This window comes from Lipotes vexillifer, unplaced genomic scaffold (genome assembly GCF_000442215.2).
Source record: "Lipotes vexillifer unplaced genomic scaffold, Lipotes_vexillifer_v1.1 scaffold1639, whole genome shotgun sequence".
Lineage (NCBI taxonomy): Eukaryota > Metazoa > Chordata > Mammalia > Artiodactyla > Lipotidae > Lipotes > Lipotes vexillifer.
The window spans coordinates 1,290,203-1,312,274 of record NW_006782296.1 but is presented as its reverse complement, the minus strand read 5'-3'; the positions used below and the strand labels follow the sequence as shown (position 1 = coordinate 1,312,274).

At 48.5% G+C, this 22,072-nt stretch overlaps 2 protein-coding genes across 2 annotated transcripts in view; one reads left to right on the top strand and one right to left on the bottom strand.

The window, feature by feature from the left end:
- The window catches only part of NMT1 (N-myristoyltransferase 1), a 30,435-nt gene extending 25,465 nt beyond the window's left edge, over positions 1–4,970 (bottom strand). The window contains exon 1 of the mRNA XM_007455137.1: positions 4,619–4,970. Within this exon, the coding sequence (XP_007455199.1) occupies positions 4,619–4,749 (131 nt within the window). The 5' untranslated portion in view covers positions 4,750–4,970. The remainder of the gene's footprint in view (positions 1–4,618) is intronic.
- Positions 4,971–18,861: 13,891 nt separating this feature from the next.
- Positions 18,862–22,072, top strand: part of DCAKD (dephospho-CoA kinase domain containing) — a 7,310-nt gene continuing 4,099 nt past the window's right edge. The window contains exons 1-2 of the mRNA XM_007455135.1: positions 18,862–18,973; positions 19,335–19,538. Of these exons, the coding sequence (XP_007455197.1) occupies positions 18,862–18,973; positions 19,335–19,538 (316 nt within the window). The remainder of the gene's footprint in view (positions 18,974–19,334; positions 19,539–22,072) is intronic.

The following is a 22,072-nucleotide window of genomic DNA, read 5'->3' as shown; positions in this document are numbered from 1 at the left end:
AAAGAAAGCAGCAGTAGAAAAAATTCTGAAGCAAGTACCGACCCTGCTGAAGAATATTAGTTTCGTTTTGTTTTGGTGCTCTCAAGAGAGAACATAGTGTTTGTGTGCCTTAAATGCAACAATCACAAGAGCACCGGCCTTGGGAAACTGGAAGAGAGGCTTGCAGGGCAGAGATTTCAGATAAAAGGTTAAGAGGAAGAGCTAAAGCAGCATCCTCCTAAAGTTACTAAATTTATGGTCCCAAAACTTATGGACTCTGCAGGGAAAGGGTTAATGGCAGACTTAGTAAAGCTGGGCAATTTGAGAGTGAGCACATTAAACAATGTGAAAAATCAGCAAAACTGGTTTGCCATGAACAGCAGTCTCCCTGAAATAGGCTCTCATTTACTTTTCATTTCTTCTGCTCTCCAGTCCCTTCTCTCTGAAGCAGCTCTTGATTAGTTTCTTTTTAATTGCCACTTAATTGGGAAATAAAATTAGAACACTTATTTGATATCAGTGATGAGGTTTCTCTTTTCATTTCTGCTTTGATCTAGTTTTGAAAAACCAAAAGCTGAAGAGAGAAGTTAAGAAAAAGGAACTAAAAAGATTTCTTCTTCTAAGAGCCAGATACAGCTATAAGCCATCAAATAAATGTGGAAAGAACCACTCTTGGAGAATCTGAAGAATAAAACAGAAGCAAGTCAGGATAGCTTTATGGAATTCCATTCAAAAAGACCTTTCTTTTCTCTTAAGTTTCTTCATAAAGGATAATATCTCATGATTAGGAAGTGAGGAAAACTTTTAAGAACCCATATTAACCTGTCCCCATGGAGTAAAAGAACAGAATGGGAAACAGACATCCCTTATCAAAGCATTCTTGATCCATGGCTTCCCAGCATCTCAGTGGTATCGATGACACTGCAGAATAAATTCTAGGAACGAATCCTACAAACAAAATAGTCTAAAAGTTTTCCCTTTCCAAAACACCCAGATAAACTTTACTTGTTTGTTATCGCACAATTAAAATCTACTGCCAGCTGACAAGACTTATTCTTTAGCGATAAGTCTCTCACTAAAAACAAACAAGAAGCAGAAACTAACACAACACCGTAAAGCAACTATACTCCAATTAAAAACAAAATTTTTTCTTTAATTTTAAAAAGGGGAAAGGCTTCCCTGGTCCTTTCCAAAACACCCAGATAAACTTTACTTGTTTGTTATCGCACAATTAAAATCTACTGCCAGCTGACAAGACTTATTCTTTAGCGATAAGTCTCTCACTAAAAACAAACAAGAAGCAGAAACTAACACAACACCGTAAAGCAACTATACTCCAATTAAAAACAAAATTTTTTCTTTAATTTTAAAAAGGGGAAAGGGCTTCCCTGGTGGCACAGTGGTTGAGAGTCCGCCTGCCGATGCAGGGGACGCAGGTTCATGCCCCAGTCCGGGAAGATCCCACATGCCGCGGAGTGGCTGGGCCCCTGAGCCATGGCCGCTGAGCCTGCGCGTCTGGAGCCTGTGCTCGGCAACAGGAGAGGCCACGTCAGTGAGAGACCCGTGTACCGCAAAAAATAAATAAATAAAAAAAAATAAAAATAAAAAGGGTAAAGACCAAACAAGCAAATTAAACCCATAGGTGAATCATGACCCGCAGGGAGATACAGCATAAACATGATCTTAGTCTGACTCTCTACTCAATTGCTCACGGTAACTTATGCCAGGCAAGTTACTGGGGAGGGGGTAGGGGTGGAACGCTACCCTCCCTTCTTTCCTCTGTTGAGTGGATTTTTTTTTTTTTTAAATAGCAGATAGAAAAACTGCAGGCAGATACCTACACACACACACACACACCTATATACTATATGTGCACACATGTGCACATGTGTGCTTATATGTATACATGAAATTTATACTCACCAAATATTTAGTTATGGAAGAAACACATGACTAAAAAAATCAAGAACTAAACTTCTACACAAAGAAGGGATGTAAGAACTAGCAGAACTGTATTTCCTATTATTCCAGTACATGAACGCATTTCACTTCATTAGTGTAAAGCACTGAGCCCATCCTGAAAGGCCCAAGAGAACCAGGGTTAGTTTGAACTATCATGAACTTTTATTGCATACTGTCTTTTAGAACTGTTAGCATAAAAAGGAGATATTCCCCTTCAATTCTTTTATCACTTCTGAAAACATTTAAACTAATATTACGTAAAAGCAAGAAAAATTTCAAGAAGCCAAAAAACAGTGGAAAACTACCACGAAAAATTGAAGGATCCTTGGTATCTGTGGATTATTTCACAAAAAACTGTAGTAAGGCTTACGAGACTTATTTGGGAAAAGAAAGTGTACATGTAAGAAAATCTGACATCCTTCCCCTCAGTGAGGAGAAATGAAGCTCCACTAACACTGGGCTACAAACTTCAACATTTGTCATTCATTCATCCAGCAAACACTCATTAACTCCCACTAACTGCCAGGCATCTCAAAGACAGGATCCCTGTTCTGAGACACCTCACAGTAGGTAAGACACGGACTGGACATGAATCTTATTTAACTACTGTCATGATAAAAGCTACAAAAAAAATACAATATGTGATGGCGGGGCGGGGGGCAAGCTGGGGGAAGGAGGACAGGGAAGATTTGAAGACTAAAAGGAAGGGGGAAGGCTGCTTCAGATGTTATGTCATTTAATCTTTACAACTGGAGGTTAACTACTTTCCCAAGGTCACAGGACTATTAAGTGTCAGAACCAGGCTTTGAACTCAGGTTTGAATGATTCCAAAGTCTATGCTTTTCCCATCATACCACACAGCTTCTTCCCAAAACTGTCTCCTCTGACAATTGATGGAAAAATGTTGACTCCATCCCAGATTCTAAGTGTCAGAACTAGACTCTGTCCTCCAGGCTGGGTCCTCTGTTTTTCACCTGCCACCTCCAAACTTATTTATACAGATCTCTAGATTCGGGCTGCTAAAAAACTGAATTTGTTCACCCAGACCATAACCATGTACAACAACAACACACCTCCAAAGGTTTTTTTTTAGGTTACCACTCTGTTGTACTTTAAATAAAACACAGAACTTTCCGCCAAACAGTCTTGCAAAGTGATTCACAGACTATAAACCAATTAACAAGTTACAGACACTGGTCAAAGCAACAGTTTAGCATTGAAAACTAAAAGCAACTACACACACAGCAAAGATGAAGCCATACTTTCACTTCTGAAACGAATTTCAAATTCAAGAACTCTCACATATGACTGGAATCTCTACTCAGAAGGGCTGCACTTTCCCTCCTTCCTGTTCCCACTTCCTCTTTCTCAGCTCTTCCTTTCTCAGGAATCTCACACTTCAAAACAAGGCTTTCATTACATGAGATCTGTGTGCAAAAGAACACAGTCCTATAAAAACCAAATTTGACAAGCTTCCTTTTCCCCTACATTCTTCTTGTGGTTTTTAAAGCTGACTGAAGAACATAAAGCTAGATCTTTTAACCTAAGATTTCATCACGAGCCACTTATAAACCACTTAAATAATCCTTTGTTCTCCCACTGCCTTAGGGTAGCAGAATTTCCCTTTAAAGTTTATCCAAAGATCTCAACCTTATACTTTTTCCTCCAGAACTACCACCAACCGATACAGCAAATGACAGAATGGCTACGAAAATCAGATTACCAAAGACTCAGCCAAAGTTATACATCCAAAACAGTCTCTCATGACTTTCCGTTAGAAAACACATATGTAAATATAGATAGGGAGAGCAAGCGTCAGCGCCAGCCACTGTAACAATATGGAGAAAGAGAAATGATAGGGTGTGGCTTGCAAGACTGAACACTGATTTGAAAGCTCAACACTCAAACGCCTGATGCATTTATTCTACCCGAGGAACAGTTACCAGTAGGCAAGACCCTCAAGTACAGGAGATGCAGTATTAAACCCACTTCCAAACACTGTCCAAGGAAGCACCATCACTCAATTTCTAGAAGCTCCAGGCTACTTTGCAAAGTTAACAGAGCAAAGATACTGGAAGACTTAATTATGTGCTGCTCAGGAAACTTATGGATTATTTGGAGCAACAGACACGGTATACATCCAAACATTATCATACAGTAATTACGCAGGGTTTATAAGGTGAGTTTATATCCTGGGATTCTCTAGTAGTGATATTTTACAACATAATTATGGTTGGTATAGCCTGATGAATTTCCTCATTGAAGGTGAACTGCAGTGAAACGTTTTATTATTCGTTTACTGCTAAGCACGTTGTTCACACACCTTTTAAGTAACGTTCCTTTTGAACTGCACTGTTAGATTGACCTGTGTTGTGCCACTGAAGACCATCGTCCAACATGCTCTTTTCCTCGGACGCGCCTGAGCCACACGAGTGGAACATTACACAGAAGAACTTTTATATAATAAAAGTATTGAATGTCTCTGGGTCTTAATATACTAACCACCCACCCCTGATAAATGACAAAGACAGCAACGAATCGCCAGGCAGGATTCCAATGTCTCAGCCAATAAGAAGGTGGGGGTGGGGATACACTAAGCTCCGATGACTTCCCCGCACCCCAGAGACCCAGGTTGTGGGGGGACAGGATGGGAATTGGACTCCGAGGATCTTGTTACCCCCGGTTGTAGCTGTTGTCCTCCTCGTTCTCGCAATCGCTGCAATGCCCGTGGCCGTTTCCGTTCCCTTCCATCATCTGCGGCAGCGGAGGTACCGGCGGCTTCACTGCTGTATCACTCTCGTCCGCCATCTTGAGTTGCGAGAGCCGGCCTCCGCGCCTCACTACATGGGGAGTTCCTATTGGACGAGGGGAACTCGCGCGACATTCTGGGTTTTGTAGTTTTTATGGCGAAGGTATCCGTATCTAGGAGAAGGTCATTCCCGGGAAACCGGAACAAGATGGACTACAATACCCAGAAATCAAGAGGGGAGGCTGTTTGTGGGGGGAAGCCAGCACTACCCGGAAGTTCTGGGAGTTCGGCCGCGCGGGAAGAAAGAACGGCCCAAGGTTGGCGAGGCCCACGCTCCGCCACCCGGGCGGCCGCTTGGCATTTTGGGAATTGTAGTTCAATTCTGGTCTAGGGTTTGGGGCGTGGGCTCCAAAATCCAAGGTTTGACCTCATCCCGCCCTTGCTAGTGACTGGGCCGCAGGTGAGCCGTTATTGGCTGCCGTTAAGGACTGTTACCATTCCCGGGTAAGTAAGAGGCCTTGAAGCGGCTGCGCCCCACTGGGAGCCCAGATGCATAGGGTCTTCTTGAAGAGCCCTTACTGCAAGAAGCCAGGTTGGCTCCTGGCCGCGGTTCCTCACTCGGGACTCTGGGCAGCCCCTGGTCGTTGGTAGCTCGAGGCCTCTTGAGAGGCGGTGAATTGTGATATGCGGAACACTGATCCTTAGCAAGGACACCTGACTGCTCTGTCAGGCCTTGCTGCTTAATTGGCCGGAAGATACTGAAGCTCTTCCACACACACAATCCCTTTCATTCTCCGCAGCAACCCTTCACAATTAATCTTAATGAGCACTTACATGCCAGGCTCTGTGGTAAGGCTTTTTTGTTTTTTTGTGGTAAGGCTTTTAGTACATCTCATTTAATCCTGTCAACAAGCCTAGAATGTGGGCAGTGTTCCCGTTTTTCACAGACAAGAAATGTGGCCCAGATTGGTCGGTAAATTGCACAATCACATAGCTAATAAGTGGCAAAATCAGTGTACAAATCTGGATCTGTCTTAGGCCCTCTGAATTTTTCACCACCACAAAAGTCCCATTGATACATCTACCCAAGTAAATCAGTTATTAGAAGGTAATTTTGACATATTAAGCTATTTTTACTCTTGACTGAGTGGTCCACTCCCTTGGGTCTCACTCCTGTGACTGAATAATTGCACCTGATTCTTGAAGCAGAGCCCAAAGACAAGGGTCGCATTCCTAGAGATTTCCCATTCAGGTTCATCAGAGAGCTCCAATGGCCAAAAAGGGAAATGATCTTTGCCTTTGGGAAACTCTCAACGTGGGAAGAGGAATAGAGTAGGAAGAAATAGTTCCCATCTGACTCAGGGAAACAAAACAAATAAAACAGCTAAATATAGTCAACTTTTGGTTTTTATATCAGTGGCAAGAGCAGAAGTAAATATGATCCAAAGCAGCAGATAGCCCCCAGTCATTTATATTTAACTTTGGGAGGCAAAGACCCACTCAGGCTGAGAGCTGTTACCCACACTCATCTCTCCAGGGCCAAGACTGCTGTGATGCCTTATATGCAGTGAAGGCAAAGGGAGGAGGTCAGAGATAATAATAAAGCCTTACATGTGTTAGATGGATTTAACTTTTCTAAGTGTTTCACCTATTATAGCTCATGCGACTTTGTGAAGGAGACTTGAAGAAAATCGTGCTTGCAAAAAAAAAAAAAAATCACAGTGATACCTAGTTGCAGACCTTGGGTCAGAACCCACTTCTGTTATTCTAATTCCCAGCCCTATATTTTCTTTTCCCACAGATTCGTAGAGGTTAAACAAAGGCTAATGAAACATGACTGATGAAGAGTGATTGTAGAGCATGATGGTGCTGGTGTCTGTGGCCCCTGCCATTCTTGCAACTCGAAGCTTAAGTAAGACACTCTGCATTGTATTTCACTGCAAACTGAGCAGTTTTTGCTCAGTGGAGAGCCTTTCTGGGAGGTAGGCAGGCAATGTGACTGTTGTGACCAACAGGGCTCTAGAGTGCAGACTCAGTAGTTGTGGTGCACAAGCTTAGTTGCTTCACGGCATGTGGGATCTTCCCGGACCAGGTCTCGAACCTGTCTCCTGCATTGGCAGGTGGATTCTTAACCACTGCACCACCAGGGAAGCCCCAGCAGGGCTGGTTTTATTCCTGTTTTACAGTTAGAAAACAAGGAGTGCAATGATTTGTCCAAAGTTTCACTGCTACTTAGGATGAGTTTGGACTTGAACCTGGTGTTTTAACACAAAGTCTGGTGTAGTAACTAAATTGCTTTCCTCTTTTGCCTTTCCTAGGGGGGTAATATGGTGAGACATATGGTGAGACATATGTCTGGAGAGGTGATCAGGGGCCAGGTTACAGAAGGCCTTGAGTTTCAGGCTTATCTTCAGAGTTTGGACTTTATCTCCCAGCTGGGAAAGTTTTCTTAAGCTGTTTAATAAAGGATAAATATTAATGATATTTGTGAGGGATGGTATAAATTTAATTGCATATTAATATTTATTTAAAATAAACATATGGAAAGTAAGTTTAATTTTAAGAAGTGAGTCCAAGACCCGGGAGTCAAAGGAATCATCTCTATTGGACTCAGAATATTGTTCACCAAACACAACTTGATGCAGCTCTGTAGTCCAGCCACCATGCTAGATGCTAAAGACACAGGGGTGACTGAGATGCAGGTCATTGTCAGGATGAAGTGAGATTGTGTAAGCAGCCAGAGCCAGCTGAAAGTTTATTATTGCCATCCCGAATAACAGAGGATATGTGTTTGAGCCAAAAAAGCCCTTGATGGCAACACCTCAAAACTGCAAAGGTGGGGGCTTCCCTGGTGGCACAGTGGTTGAGAGTCTGCCTGCTGATACAGGGGACGCGGGTTCGTGCCCCAGTCCGGGAAGATCCCACATGCCACAGAGCGGCTAGGCCCGTGAGCCATGGCCGCTGAGCCTGCGCATCCGGAGCCTGTGCTCCGCAACGGGAGAGGCCACGACAGTGAGAGACCCACGTACTGCCAAAAAAAAAAAAAACTGCAGAGGTGGAGCTTCAGTTACGAAGAGGTTCTTGGGTTGAAGCCCCCGCAGCAGCCCTTCAGCCTTTCTTCCCGGATCATCCCAGAGCAGAGATGCATCTGCTATTGGCAGATTGGACCACAAGGATGCCTACTTAGAAAACAGAGCCCCCACTTGTACATCAGTCGCTCAACAATGCTGTAAGGCAGAATCCGGGAAAAGCAGGATCATCTTGCAGGGGTTTCCTAACAATGTACCCCAGGAAGAGCTTTATACCTTGGGGGAGGGGCAGGCATCTTCCTATTCCTATCACTGCCATGGCCAGCCATGGTTACTGATGGGAGTCTGAGTACCCCTCTGATGTGTCAGGAGTAGGGAAAAGGTGGAGAACCACAAATCGAGGTTATCTGAAAGTTATTTGGTCCAGGAAGGGAACTGGGCCATTAGATCTGGCGCTATGGAATAGGAATTAGAATTGTTTTAGTATGACCCTATGGATTAGAATTAGGAGAGATATTACCTAAGGAAAAACTTTCTAACTGCCAGGACTGTACTTCAAAGATAGCATGAAGGTGTCTCGAAAGACAGTGAGTTTGTTGACACTGGACATGTGCAAGTAGAGGTAGCAGAGATGATCTAGACAGGTGTTTGGACCAAATGGTCCCTTTGATCATGAGATGCAATCCTATTTATTGGGTGATGTCAGCCAGTGCTGTTGATATCAAGGAGAAAGGTTTCAGGGACTGGAGTGATCAGAGAAAGATGTTGGATTACTTCATCCTTCAGTGTATTGGATCCCTACTATGCTGGGCACTGTTCTAGGCACTGAGGATACTAGTGGTGAAGATAGACAAGATTCCTACCTTAAAGGAAGCGGAAAGCAGAAGTACAGGTAAGGGAGAGGGAAAGGAGGTAGAGTAGGAGTTAATTAAGGACCACCTACTATATGTGAGGCACCATTAGATGCTTTTATGTATTTCCAATTCTTTCGACAAGCAGCACAGTAGAGATTATTTGCACGTTGATTGAGGAGAGAGAGAGGTAAAGTGACTTACTAGGCTTGTATGGACAGAATGAGCTCTGCGGCCAACGTACATTTTAAGAAAGGGCAAACGGATTAACCTTTAAATGTCAGTTTCCTTTTGTGTAAAATGGGGATGACGGTATCTACCTCAAGGACTGTGAGGATTCAATGAGATAATTAATGCCTACAGAGTGCTCTTAAGACTTGGCAGGTACAATGTGCTTAGAGGCTGCACAGCTAGTGATGGCCAGTCCTGAATTCGAAGCTAGGACTCTCCGGATTTTCTCCCCCAGCTTGGAAAGGCTTTGGCTCCGAGAGAGGAGTAACCCTGCGGTCCCCAGCTGCCCGGCGCTCTAGGACTCCGCGTTTTCCCGATTCTCCTCTCCCCGGTCCCGCCCCCCTCCCCGGTCCCGCCCCCTTCCGCTGGCCGGACGTCCGGTCCGCGTGCGCGCGCTGCTGAGGCCTCGACTACCCTCCGGGAGCCACCCAGTGAGCGCCTATGAGACGGCGAGCCGCGGCTTCCGAGGCCGGGTCGGAGGCCCCGGGTACGTACAGCGCCGCACGGGCAAGTGGGAGCTGCCGAGCCCGGGGAGGGGCGGGCCGGGCGGCGGCTCCCGGCGGCGGCTCCCGGGGTTGCATTGCTCTCTTGGGCGCCCAGGCCACCCCGCCTGGAGAGCTGGGTCCACCCCGGAGGTATTGTGTCCTGATGCCGGGCTCTGGGCGCACCAGTCGTGCTGCGTGGTGTAGCGTAGAGTACCGCGCCTTTCTTTCAAGCCTTGGTTACAGTTTATTGAGCACATACTATGTTACCTCCATGGCTCATTGCCTTGACAGCAACCCTACTAAGTAAGGTGATGTTTTCCCTGTTTTACAGCTGTGGAAACCGAGAAAGGTTTACAGCTAGAAGGCGGTGGAAATTGAATTCAACCTCTGGTTCAGTTCAAAGCTACTGCACTTCAGACCTTTGTGGTCAGATATAAGTTTGATTTTTGAATTCAGCCTCTGCCACTTATAGTTGTGTGATCTTGGGTACCTTTCCGACTCTGCTCATATGAAAAATTGGAGGCATGGAGTTCCCACTTATGCATTGATGAAGAGGGCAGCCTGACCCCCTGCTTTTCTCCGCCTCCCAGCTTCCCAAACGGAGGCTTTGGCGCCTCTGGAGCTGAGTTTGTTTACGAAGTTTTCAAAGATGTTTCTCTCCCGGTTATGGGGAAATTGTCACCCGAATGAACTTTGACGTTAAGTCCTAGTTTTAAGGTTGAGGAAATGGAAGCCTTTGCATATGGTTTCTTTGGGGGCCAGCTGTGCAGATTTTGCCTAAATGAATCAGATGGATTTGGCAGGGTGCAGACAGGCCTGGGGACACGATGAAATGCTAGAGATCTGGCTGATGATAGAAAGTGGACAGGCCAGTTGGGGTGGTTCTTCCTTAGAGCCCTAAATTCCCACCAGGTCCTCTTCTGTCTTTCGAGCAAGGTCTGAATGTGTCCTCCTGGGTAATCTGGTTAAAGGGTTCAGAACCTCACTTAGTACCTCTGCCTTTAGGGCTGAAGGCAGGCCAGCAGTAGCAGTGAGCTTAGTTTTGTTTTGAAAACTACCCACTCTCCCATTTTTAGATTGCAAAAATTTCTCTCTGAAAGTTTCAAAGGATATGGTTTCTGGTTAATTGTAAATATTGACATTTTAAAAATAAAACTGTTACATTAGGCACTTAAATCTGCAGTGGAATCTAAATACCATAGTGATTTGATTTCCCTCATCCTTTGAAAAGAATACATGAACCAGTTTTTTTTTATATATAGGTTTTTTTTTTTAAATATATAAATTTACTTATTTATTTATTTACTTTTGGCTGCGTTGGGTCTTAGTTGCTGCGTGGGGGGCTTTCTCTAGTTGTGGCGAGCGGGAGCTACTCTTCATTGCAGTGCGCAGGCTTCTCATTGTGGTGCGCGCACTTCAGTAGTTGTGGCTCACGGGCTCTAGAGCTCAGCCTCAGTAGTTGTGGCGCTTGGGCTCGGTAGTTGTGGCGCACAGGCTTGCTCCGCGGCATGTGGGATCTTCCCAGACCAGGGACCAGGGCTTGAACCCGTGTCCCCTGCATGGGCAGGCGGATTCTTTTTTTTTTTTAATTAATTAATTAATTTATTTTTGGCTGTGTTAGGTCTTTGTTGTTGTGCACGGGCTTTCTCTAGTTGTCGTGAGCCAGGGCTACTCTTTGTTGCGGTGCGTGGGCTTCTCACTGTCATGGTTTCTCTTGTTGCGGAGCACGGGCTCTAGGCACGCAGGCTTCAGTAGTTGTGGCACGTGGGCTCAGTAGTTGTGGCTCGCAGGCTTCAGTAGTTGTGGCACGCAGGCTCAGTAGTTGTGGCACAACGGCTTCAGTAGTTGTGGCTCGCAGGCTCTAGAGAGCAGGGTCAGTAGTTGTGGCACACGGGGCTTAGTTGCTCCGCGGCATGTGGGATCTTCCTGGGCCAGGGCTTGAACCTGTGTCCCTTGCATTGTCAGGCAGATTCTTAACCACTGTGCCACCAGGGAATTCCACCAGTTTTTATTTAACGGTTGAAATTTTACATTGTTCCTTTTTCCTCCTTGAACTCATATTTCCACTTTATTTCCTCCACAGAATTTTTTTCTAGTAAAGTCGATTTTATGCTCGAAGTCTTTGGTTTGTTGTCCTACTTCTCTGCAACAAAAATACGTACAAAAATTAAAACACTTTTGAAAATTGTGTTGTCATAATATTAAACATTTTCTTTTGGATTGAGTTCAAAAATTGTAAAATACCCAATTGACCACAACAACTAGTTTTGATCATTGTTAAACATAAGTTTTATTTAAAATGCTTCTCTTAATAAGCCAAATGGAACTTTTTAAAAAATTCATATATGTATCCATGTATATTTGCTAGAAAGAGCAGAGCTTTTTCTTTTCTTATGCCCGTAAGCATTGAAAAAGTTAGTTCTTGTAAATAAATACAGAGGAGTTGAAGACATTTCGTTGTGGCAGTAATACTCAACTCTTTGAACATCTTTTGAGTTATGGGCCAAAAAATCACCGTGATGTCAGTTACTAATGACTTGTCAGCTGACAGTTCTTTTTTTTTGCTTTTGTTTTTGTTTTGCGGTACGTGGGCCTCTCACTGTTGTGGCCTCTCCTGTTGCGGAGCACAGGCTCTGGACGCGCAGGCTCAGCGGCCATGGCTCACCAGCCCAGCCGTTCCGTGGCATGTGGGATCCTCCCGGACCGGAGCACAAACCCGTGTCCCCTGCATCGGCAGGCGGACTCTCAACCACTGCGCCACCAGGGAAGCCCTGACAGTTCTTTTACGTCCTCCTTTAACTTTACTGAAGGCAAAGGTTTAGAAAGCACTGGACTCAGCAGGAGAATTTGTTACGTGGTCACTATAAACAATCACATTCTTGGCATGAATACTTATATTTTGAATTACCCCTTTGGGGTGCCAGGGGTATTTTGCACCGTGGAACAATGCACCTTAGTAAAATTTGGCATGGGTGGGTAGTTACACCTTTCTGGGAACCTGGGAAAAGATAGCCTGCAGCATGTTCCAAGTCTGATCTGTTCTCATGGGAGACACTTGGCAAACTGAGTTGAAATTTATTCCTCTTAAACCATGTTTTTGTGTCCCTTGGAAAATCTTCGTGCCTCCCCCAGTACGAAGACCACTTGGAACTACGGTGGGCAAATACCTAACTTCTTGTACCTTCCATTTCCTCACCTTTAGAATGGGAATAAGTAAGAACTGACTTTTTTGGGTCATTGCGCTGATCAGATGGGATCCACGATGTCCAGGCACACAGGGAGCAGCTCAGACGGTGGATGGCAGCTCTTACACTCCAGTCCCTGCCTGCTGGGACACTCAGCTTCCTAGGCACTCCTTGCCTCGGTTTCCTCATTTGTGAGCCCAAGATATCTCATCCCAGGAATGTAGGGGTGGGAAGTGATGTGGAAGAGGTTTTGTGATTGTCACAGTACGTTTTCTGGAACAGATATGTTCTTATTTTAAAATAGTTAATGTTGAGTTCCTCCTTACCCATGAGCTGGACATTTTGCTGTGTGCTTTATGTACAGTATTCAGCCGATATTGTTTGAGGCCCTTCTGCTCATTGGGCCCTGTTTTAAGCACCTTGAATTCAATAGTGCTCAGATTCTAGGGAGAGAGGACGATTACAATAATCACATAGACATAATATTTGAGGGGTGATAAGTGCAGTGACGAAAAGTGAAACACGAGGGGAACAGGGGTGCTATTTTACATATTCAGGGCAGTCTCTGATAGGGTGACAATTGAGCGGAGAAGGGGGTGAGCCATGCGACCCTTGGGGGAAAGGACCTTGTGTGTGGAGGGAACAGTGTGTCCACAGGCCCGAGGTGGGAGTGCTCAGCACGGTCAAGGAGCAGCAAGGCAGTCAGGGTGGCTGGAGGGTCTCATTCGAGGGGGAGAGTGGTGGGTGCCTGGAGAGAATGGAGCTGTGTCTGTCAGGAGGCCCCTATGGGACTCTAAGGACTGGGCTTGAAGTGAGACAGGGACCTTGGAGGGTTTTGGCAGAGGGATGACACTATCCAACCACGCTAGCTGCTGTTACGATGAACAGACTGTCGGGGAGCAAAGGTGGCATTAGATCACTCAGAGGCTGCTGCAGTAATCCAGGAGCAAGACGGTGGGCGGGGTTGGTGGGGCTGTTGGGTGGGGGGCGTGTCTGGCTAGGTGGTGAAGCTGGAAGGTAGAGCTGGCAGGGGGCGCGGGTGAGTTGGATGAAGGTTGTGAGAGAGGAGCCAGGAGGGTGCCGAGGGTTTTGGCCTGAGCAACTGAAAGGACGGAGGTGCCCTTCAGGGAAAGGGAGTAGACAGCAGTCACCGACGTGTCAGACGTTGAGTTGGGGAAGATGAGGTGATGGCGGCATATGGTACCTCATTCAGTCCTGACGAAACCCCCGTGAGTAGTCATTATTAATCCCGTTTTATATGCAAGGAAATAGAAGCCCACAGCTCTGAAGTAAATTGCCCGAGGCCACGTGGCTGCGTTCACAGCCCCTGAGATTTGGCATTCCCCGTGATCCTTTTTTCTGCATCAACGCCAGTGTTGTAGTCCAGTCCAAACGACCTCCCTGTCCACCCATGAAAGCTCCCTGGAGTGATGGTGTGTGCCTGGAGAGGGCTCTAGAAGAAAGACCTCCCTCCCTCCCCTTGGTGTTGGTGAGGGCCGAGGGAAAGGGAGGCTGACCGCCAGCACCTGCTCTGGGGCCTCCCTCCAGGTCATTGGCAGCCTGGAGAAGGAGGTGGTGACTTAATAGGCCCAGCAGATGAAGAGAAGAGAACTTGGACCCAGGTTTGAACAGCAGCCTCTCACCAATAATGAAAGATCAGGAGCCAGGAAACTGTAGATAAAAATAGCACTTATCAGTTAATTGGAAAACAATATATTTTTGCAACCACTGCTTCCACGAGAAAATGATTGGGTCCCAAGGCAGGGAACAACTCGTTTTCATGAATGATTATATTGATCATTGGAGCAACGTGGATACATCCCCTTTGGAAAGCAATTCAGAGGAGAAGCCTATGGCTGGTCAGACATGCCCAGGGTGAAATCCTGAGAGGCTGCATAAGTAGGAGGAAAGAGGCTGGAAGTTAATGAGGGAGCGGGCCCTGGCTGGGCAGGCCGTGTGGGGCTATTGATCGGGAGATGCAAAACAAGAGAACTTGCTTCCAACCCAAGTCCCGAGCTCTCCCGAGGGAGGAAAGAAGGTGCGTCCATTCACATATCAGTTCCTTATTCTTTTTTGTAAAAAACCCCACATTTTTTACTTATTTATTTTAAAATATTTATTTATTTATTTATTTTTGGCTGCATCGGGTCTTAGTTGCAGCACACAGGCTTCTCTCTAGTTGTGGCGTGCCATGTGGGATCTTAGTTCCCTGACCAGGGATCAAACCCACATCCCCTGCCCTGGAAGGCGGATTCTTAATCACTGGAGCACCAGGGAAGTCCCTCAGTTCCTTATTCTGCTTGAACCCATTGGGTGTTTTGTTTGTTTGCACTTTTCTCCTGGAGGGATTTACTGGCAGTGAGCAGCATGTTCTTATGGAAAGAGGAGCAGGCTGGGAGCCTCCCCTTTGCCACTGACGGGAGAATGTGACCCCCAAGTATTTCCCATTCCCTTTCCTGCTTCTGGAGTCATTCAGTCATTCATTCTACGCATAGTTATCAAACACTCTCTCAGAACAAGAAGGGAACATTGGTTGAGGGTTCCTTGTGTGCTAAGTACTGTTCTAAGTGCTTTGCATGTATTAACACATTTACTGTTCATGGCAACCCAGAGTAGGTGTCCTTAGCTCCATTTTACAGGTGAAGAAACTAAGTCAAAGAAAGCTTAAATAACATGACCAATATCACTCACCTGGTGAGCGACTGACAGACACTAGACACTGGGCGAGATGCTAGAGACAAAAGGGTCCAAACTGGACACAGCTTGTGACCTTGTGGAGCTTATTTTATCTAACACGTAGTCACACAAAAGTACAAAGCACAGTGGGCACAAGGGAAGGAGAGGATGTCAGAGGCCTGATTTGGGTTTGAGGGGTGGACAAGGCTGCACCGAGAGAGGTGGCCTGCTTCCTCACTGCTTTCAGGTCCTCACTCAGAGTGACTGCTTTGGTCCCTCGTTTAAAACAATGACCCTCGACACTCTTGATGCCTTCCCCCACTCAGCACCGCCACACATATCGTGAGCTTTTCGATGATTTTTGAGCCAGATCAAGAAGAGAATATCTAAGGTGGTCACTTTTCTGGTAGGTGCCTGTAGAGGAGCTACGGGACAGGTCTGCGTGGATCTGCGTGCCTGACTTTGAGGCAGCTGGGAACCTAAAGCTTCGTTACCTCCTTGCCGAGCCTTAAGGGGACAGTGGGCTCTCAGTCAGTGCGGCTCTTGGGCAGACCCATCCCCCACCCTCCCCAGGCCCAGGGTGAGTACCACGTGATCGCTCTCGCTCACCTGTCAGTGCTCTGTTATTGGCTGGTTCCATTTGTTACTGTCTGTCTCTTAGTTTTCCTGCGGGGCAAGACCTGTGTTTTCCTTTGGTTGCTGCAAAGCCCAGAGGAACTCGTTCAGCGGTTCATGAAGGAGTGAGCTATGGAGGGGCTTGTCAAATGGGAACAGCTGTTATTTGTCCAGCCCCTTTAAGCCAGGGGCCCACAGCTTCCCCGGGCATGTGCTCCTCCATCCCATTGGCCTTCCTGGCAGAGGCCAAGCAGCTGTTAATCTGTTTCTACAGATGGTCATCCAAGGCCCCAAGAAGGGAAGATCTTCATTGGGTTACCCAAGGAGGCTGGGGCAGAATTGAGCCTGGAATTTATCTCTGTGCCCTGGTTGTTGTCCATAAGATCCAGCCCCCTATTCTGCAGAGGGAAAACACCAGTGTGATCATCAATAAATAATATTTCTTTGGCCCCAAATTGATTTGCCTGCAGACGGATGCGCCATCCTTATTTTGTCTTAATCTAAATGTAAATTAATTTTCCATTCCTGGGGTACATTAAGGCAGGGGTCTAGACTTGGAGTTAGGATCCCTGAATTCCATCCAGGCCCTGCTTTTAGTTGTGGTCCTGGGCAAGTCCCTTCTTCTCTGGTCCTCAGTCTTTACCATTGTAAACAAATAGTCCATCCCAAGCCCTGTTGCACAGCAGAACTGCCTGGGTGCCTCCACCTGCCCCCACACCAAGATCTGATTCAGTAGGTCTCGAGGCGGATCCTGGTCCTGTGTACAGGAAGGAGGTGAGGTCTGTTCGGCCACATGGTCTTACAGGCCCCCTTACCCAACTCAGCAAACCTGGGTGACCAGGTGACAGTGGCTTGCTTTCATCGATGAGGGGTCAGGGCCTTGTGGAGAACCAGCCCTTGTCCCTTCCCTCAGCTGCAGCCTGTTCTCAAGATGGGGCTTCCACAGAAGAGGACCCAGTGCTTTAGGGACAATAGGACAGAGTTTGGATTTAAAACGCCGGTGCTGGATATCCCATTTCAAAGCTTCACCAAGAATAAATAAATAAATAAATAAAAAAGGAATTCCCTGGTGGTCCAGTGGATAAGACTCCACGATCTCACTGCTGAGGGCCTAGGTTCAATCCCTGGTCAGGGAACTAAGATCCCACAAGTCGTGCGGCCCAGCCAAAAAAAAATTTTTTTAATTTTTTAATTAAAAATAATTTTAAAAGCTTCAGCTGAGTGGATGAATTTTTTTTTTTTTTCCCCGCAAGTGAACCCTATCCTTAACTCCTCTTTTGTAAGCTGGAGGGAGACCTACCTGGGGGCAACTCCAGTCTCAGAGAGATTGAAGAGAAATGCCTTGTAAACGGTTTAATAATTTAGTTAGATCTCTCCATCTGGATGATGATTCTGGTGGATATTTTCCTCTCTCCTCCGTGGCTTCCCTGGGTGAGAATGAGCGCAGGCAGATTTAAACATCTAGGTTGGTCCCCCGCTGCCCCAAGCCACCCACCCACTCAGCCCACACCCGAGTGGCTGCCTCCCCCTGTCGTTTAGTGTGTCCTCAGGGGAAGCAGACTCATTTCAGTATAAGCTCAAGCAAAATGTAATTAGGACAGTAAATCTGCTGTTTAACCAAAAAAAAAAAAAAAAAGCCCTAGTTTTTTTTTTTTTTTTTTTTTTGCGGTACGCGGGCCTCCCACTGCTGTGGCCTCTCCCATTGCAGAGCACAGGCTCCAGACGCGCAGGCCCAGCGGCCACGGCCCACGGGCCCAGCCGCCCAGCGGCACGCGGGACCCTCCCAGGCCGGGGCACGAACCCGCGCCCCCTGCATCGGCAGGCGGACTCCCAACCACTGCGCCACCAGGGAAGCCCTGGAAATCCTTCCTTTGATGCTGAAGGAAGGATGGGAGAGACCTGGCCTTTGATTTAATTTCTCCCAGTTTGGGAACAGAGTCCAGGACATGGTAACCATGTTTACTGAAAATGCAACATGGCTTAAAATCTACTGTGAGATCGTCTGAGGCTGCAGGAATGGGGACCTGACTTCATGAAAGTCTTTTTTTCTTTCCATGCCTCACAGTATGACTGACTCACAGCATCCATCCTGCACCAGCACCCTCACCTCCTTTCCAGGGCATTTACCACATCAGTGGCAGTACACCAAGGGCTGTAGATGTGTTTTCTCAGTCAGTCTGCACAACAGCCTTAGGAGGCAGGTTCTGTCATCTGCATTTTACCCCCATTTTATGGATGAAAAAAACTGAGGTTGAGAGAGGCAAGTGACTTGCCCCAGGTTGCACAGCATGCAAGTGGAGCAACTGGATTTGAAGGGTCTGTGCTCCTAGCCTCTGTGCTGTATTGCAACTGCTCAGTCTGAGAACCGCAGATCACCACGCCAGGCTGAAGGCTACCTCCCCACCAAGCCTGTTTTCCTTCCCTCGTTCCTTCTTGGCACGATCCACACTTCTCTAAACCTCAGGCTTAGTGGCCACTCAGCCACTGCCTCTCACTGAGCTCCCCACCTGGGCTGCTTCTTAGATGAGAAGGAGGGATTATTCCTCTCAGTGTACCCCAGTCACTAGGCCTCCCTGTGCTGGTGCTAGGGTGTGGCAGGCAGGCCATTTCCTCCCCGTGAGCCTCAGTGTCCCAGACTAGAAAGCGGAGGCTGGGGACATCTGGAGAGCGCCTTGGGTTCACCCCAGAGGGACAGGTGTCCCTTTCCTATGGGAGCTTGCCTGCAGTGGGGTACGGCGGCCTCCAGAAAGCTCTTTGCTTAATAGCACCCAACCTTGCTCTGCCTGCTCAGCGTTATTATTGCTAAATTTATACAGTGTTAGTGTGCCTTCTTCATGAGTGTCTTTAAAAGAACACCGGAGGCCTTTCCTGAAAGAGTTTGCTGTCTCGGGTGGACCCTGAGCCTCCCGAGCTCAGGGGAGGCTCTGCCTGGCCAGGCTGTGTCTCCCTCCCCCGCCTCTGCCTTGCTGTCCCCCAGCCATTTGGCTCCACACTGACCAGGCCTGCTCTGTGCCACAGGCAGGTCCTTCCGGCGTTCCTGTGCTGGACCATCGCAACCGGGGAGCTTGGCCTCCGGTGACCTCCCTCTTTCCTAGGAAGATGTTCCTGGTAGGCCTGACAGGGGGCATTGCCTCAGGCAAAAGCTCGGTGATCCAGGTGTTCCAGCAGCTGGGTTGTGCGGTGATTGATGTGGACGTCATTGCCCGGCATGGTGAGTTGCGGGGGCGGGTTGTACACAGCAGATCCCCTGGGCTCCCTTCCTTCCATGAGGCCTCACCTTTTTATAAGGCCCTGGAAGCCCTCAGAGGAGGGGGGGGCCTTCCCATCAGCCCTGGTCTCCTGCCCGCTACTGCCCCACCCCACGCTTCCCTCCAGCTCCCTTCAGCCGTGACGAACACCAGGGATTCTGTGCACTCTGCTCTCCTCCCTGCTTTCCCTCCCCTCATCTTGTTTTTGCTGCAACTGAAAGAAGAACCCCTGGGTTCCCCCATCATTTTGCCTCTGGTCACTCAGAGTCCCCTGGCTGGGCTGGAGGCTCCAGCGAGTGACCCAGGCTCCTCTTCATGCCACAGTCGTCCAGCCAGGGTACCCCGCCCACCGGCGTATCGTGGAGGCCTTCGGCACTGAGGTCTTGCTGGAGAATGGCGACATCGATCGAAAGGTCCTGGGGGACCTGATCTTTAACCAGCCCGAGCGGCGGCACCTGCTCAACTCCATCACCCACCCCGAGATCTGCAAGGAAATGATGAAGGAGACCTTCAAGTTCTTTCTCCGGGGTAAGACCCGGGGCCTGGGACGGGGTGGGGCCCAGGCCCTTCTCTGCAGAAAGGTTGGCGGGGGTGGGGGGGAGCGGGGGGGAGGAGCTGATTATCATCCAGGCTGTTGAGTTCACTCTGTTCATTGGCATCCTCCGTGCAGCCCTGTACCAGCCCCAGAGAGAAGTGATGTCCCTCAACTCTTAAGGGGGCTGACAGTTTAATGAGAAGAGACACTTGAGGCTTTTGAGCCATGAACCCCAGGAAGCTGATTTTTCTAATAGGGTGGGAGTCATAATAGCTAGCGAATAATGGAGTCATAAGACCTGAGTTTAAGTCCTGGCCCTCACGGTTTCCAGCAGTGTGACTGTTGAGTGCACCCCCGCCTCCGCCTGTTTCCTCCTCTTCATAGTGAGGCTAATAATGCCAACCTGGGCAAGTTCTTAGGGAGACTAAAAGTCTACGCCATGACTGTCAAACACCACGAAAATGTAAACCACAGTCAGTCAGATTTGGTGCTGGTTGAGCCGCCCGGGAAAGTAAGTTTGCAGAGTGTAAGGTGGGAAGGCTCCGGGATGGCCAGGGCCGGTGGGGGTGGGTTCTAAGTGGAGGATGATGCTTGGGGGCTGGGCCTCAGTGGAGAGAGCTAGCCTGGCGTGCTCAGGGATGGCCAAGTGATGTGGCAGGACTGAAGGAAGGGGAGAGTGTTTGAAAAGCAGGGGTCTGTGGCAGCCTTTCCCAAGCCGTACGCTGCAGTCCAAGCGCGTTTCTTCAGGATGGCGTTGGGCAGGGGGGACCTGATCTTTACTGTCCAGGATGGGGTCAGTCCCCAGGAGAAGGGGGAGAGCTGAGAGCAGTGGTTTAGGATCAGGCGAGAGGCTGGCCCAGGGTCCCTACAGAGTGGCCTGTCAGCTACTGGGCCATGGAGCCTCCAGCCCAGGCTCAGGGTTGAAGGCCTGGCTGATTGTCTCCCGTCAGTCACGAGGCTGAGACTTTGCTTCCTGGAGGGTATGGGGGAGGCTTCTTGCTTTTCTTTGGGCTTTTGCACTGTGATCATGGCCAAATTCTCCCGTGCGTCAAGTTCTCATGTACAGAGTGGGGACTCTCTCCCCACTCCTGTCCCTCTCTGGCCAGTACCTCCCTCCAGAAGGAAAGGGATGACTTGACAGACATCCTTGATGTTGACCCTCCCTTCCCCGCCCCCCAGCTCTGGCCAGGCAGGAGCTGGCTCCCAGCATCCTCCCTGCTGGACCAGCTTTTGCTCCCCATCTCAGTACCTTGCCGCAGGCCTCCTCCCTCCTCCCTCAAGGGCAGTCTCTGGGCTCTTGCTGCCTTTGTCCTGCCTCTTGTATCTGTGCCAAGACCCCTCCTGTCACTGCCCACCCCCACCAGGAGCGAGGCCTTCTGCCTTTCATTCCTGCCCTTTCGCGTTCGCTCCCAGGCCAGGCGCGAGTACATCTATCTGCAGGGCTTTGAGGCAGCAGTGGCTCTCCCCTTCTGAAATTAAGCATCGGATAATGTCACCCGCTCCAAAGTTCTCCCGCTGTGTCATCCACCCAACTTCCCATCTCCCCAGCCACCACCACTTAAATAAAAGCCAGAAAGCTCTTTTCAGCTCGATAAGGTGAAAAATGGGGACGACAGCTGTGGCTTCCACAGTCCCAGTTTTCCCCTGATGAGTATAACAAATACAACTGTCAGAGTTGGTATAATCAAACGTCACATAAGATCACCAGCTGTTGGGAGGTCTCCGCGTAGGCAGACGGATGTCTTAATAGAGTCAGGGTGGTTTGCAGAACTTATCAAGCAGGAGGGATGTGACAGCTGAATAGCCCTTTGCCAGCGAACCATAGAGCTGTCCGCAAGCTCCCGAGAGGGGCCAAGGAGAAAGGACAGTGCATGGAGAGGAAGGGACGGGAGTGGAGCAGAAAAGGGAGGTAAGAGGCCCAGTGAGGACCTGGTCTCGGCCCCTGTTCTGGGCTGGACAGGAGTTGGGGAGCCAGCACTGCAGCCTGCTTCCTCCAGGGAGCTGTAGTAATAACAGCCAGCCATCATCTGTGGAGCAGTGAGTGAAGGTCTGGGTGAGGGGCTGCTGAGGGGTTTACAGGCATTTGCTCATGTAATCCTTACCATCTTCCTGTGAAGCGGGTCATCTGTTCACTCACTTACACAGGTGAGGTTTGGTAAGGGGCCCAAAGGGAGACAGTGGTGGCGACAAACCAAGGCGCGTCATCTGAGCCCATCTCATGACCCCCCGCTTCTCACGGCTCCTGGATCCCCGCCAGCTCTTCCACACTTACACAGCGGTCACTTGCCTAAAGAGAACTAGGAGCCCCAGGTGTTCCTGGGCGAGTAGCCCAGGAACATGCCCGCGCACAGTGGGTGAGGGTGCACCCCCTTGGCCGGCCTTGGCTTGCAGTGGGAGGGCTAGCCAGTGCCTTTTACCCCACGGGAGTTACTTCTGTAGTATGCGTCATAACCACCCCCACCCCCCAGAATCGTACCTGTAATCCCTGGCTGGAGGCGGCCTCTGACGCCGAGAAGCAGCCTCTTTC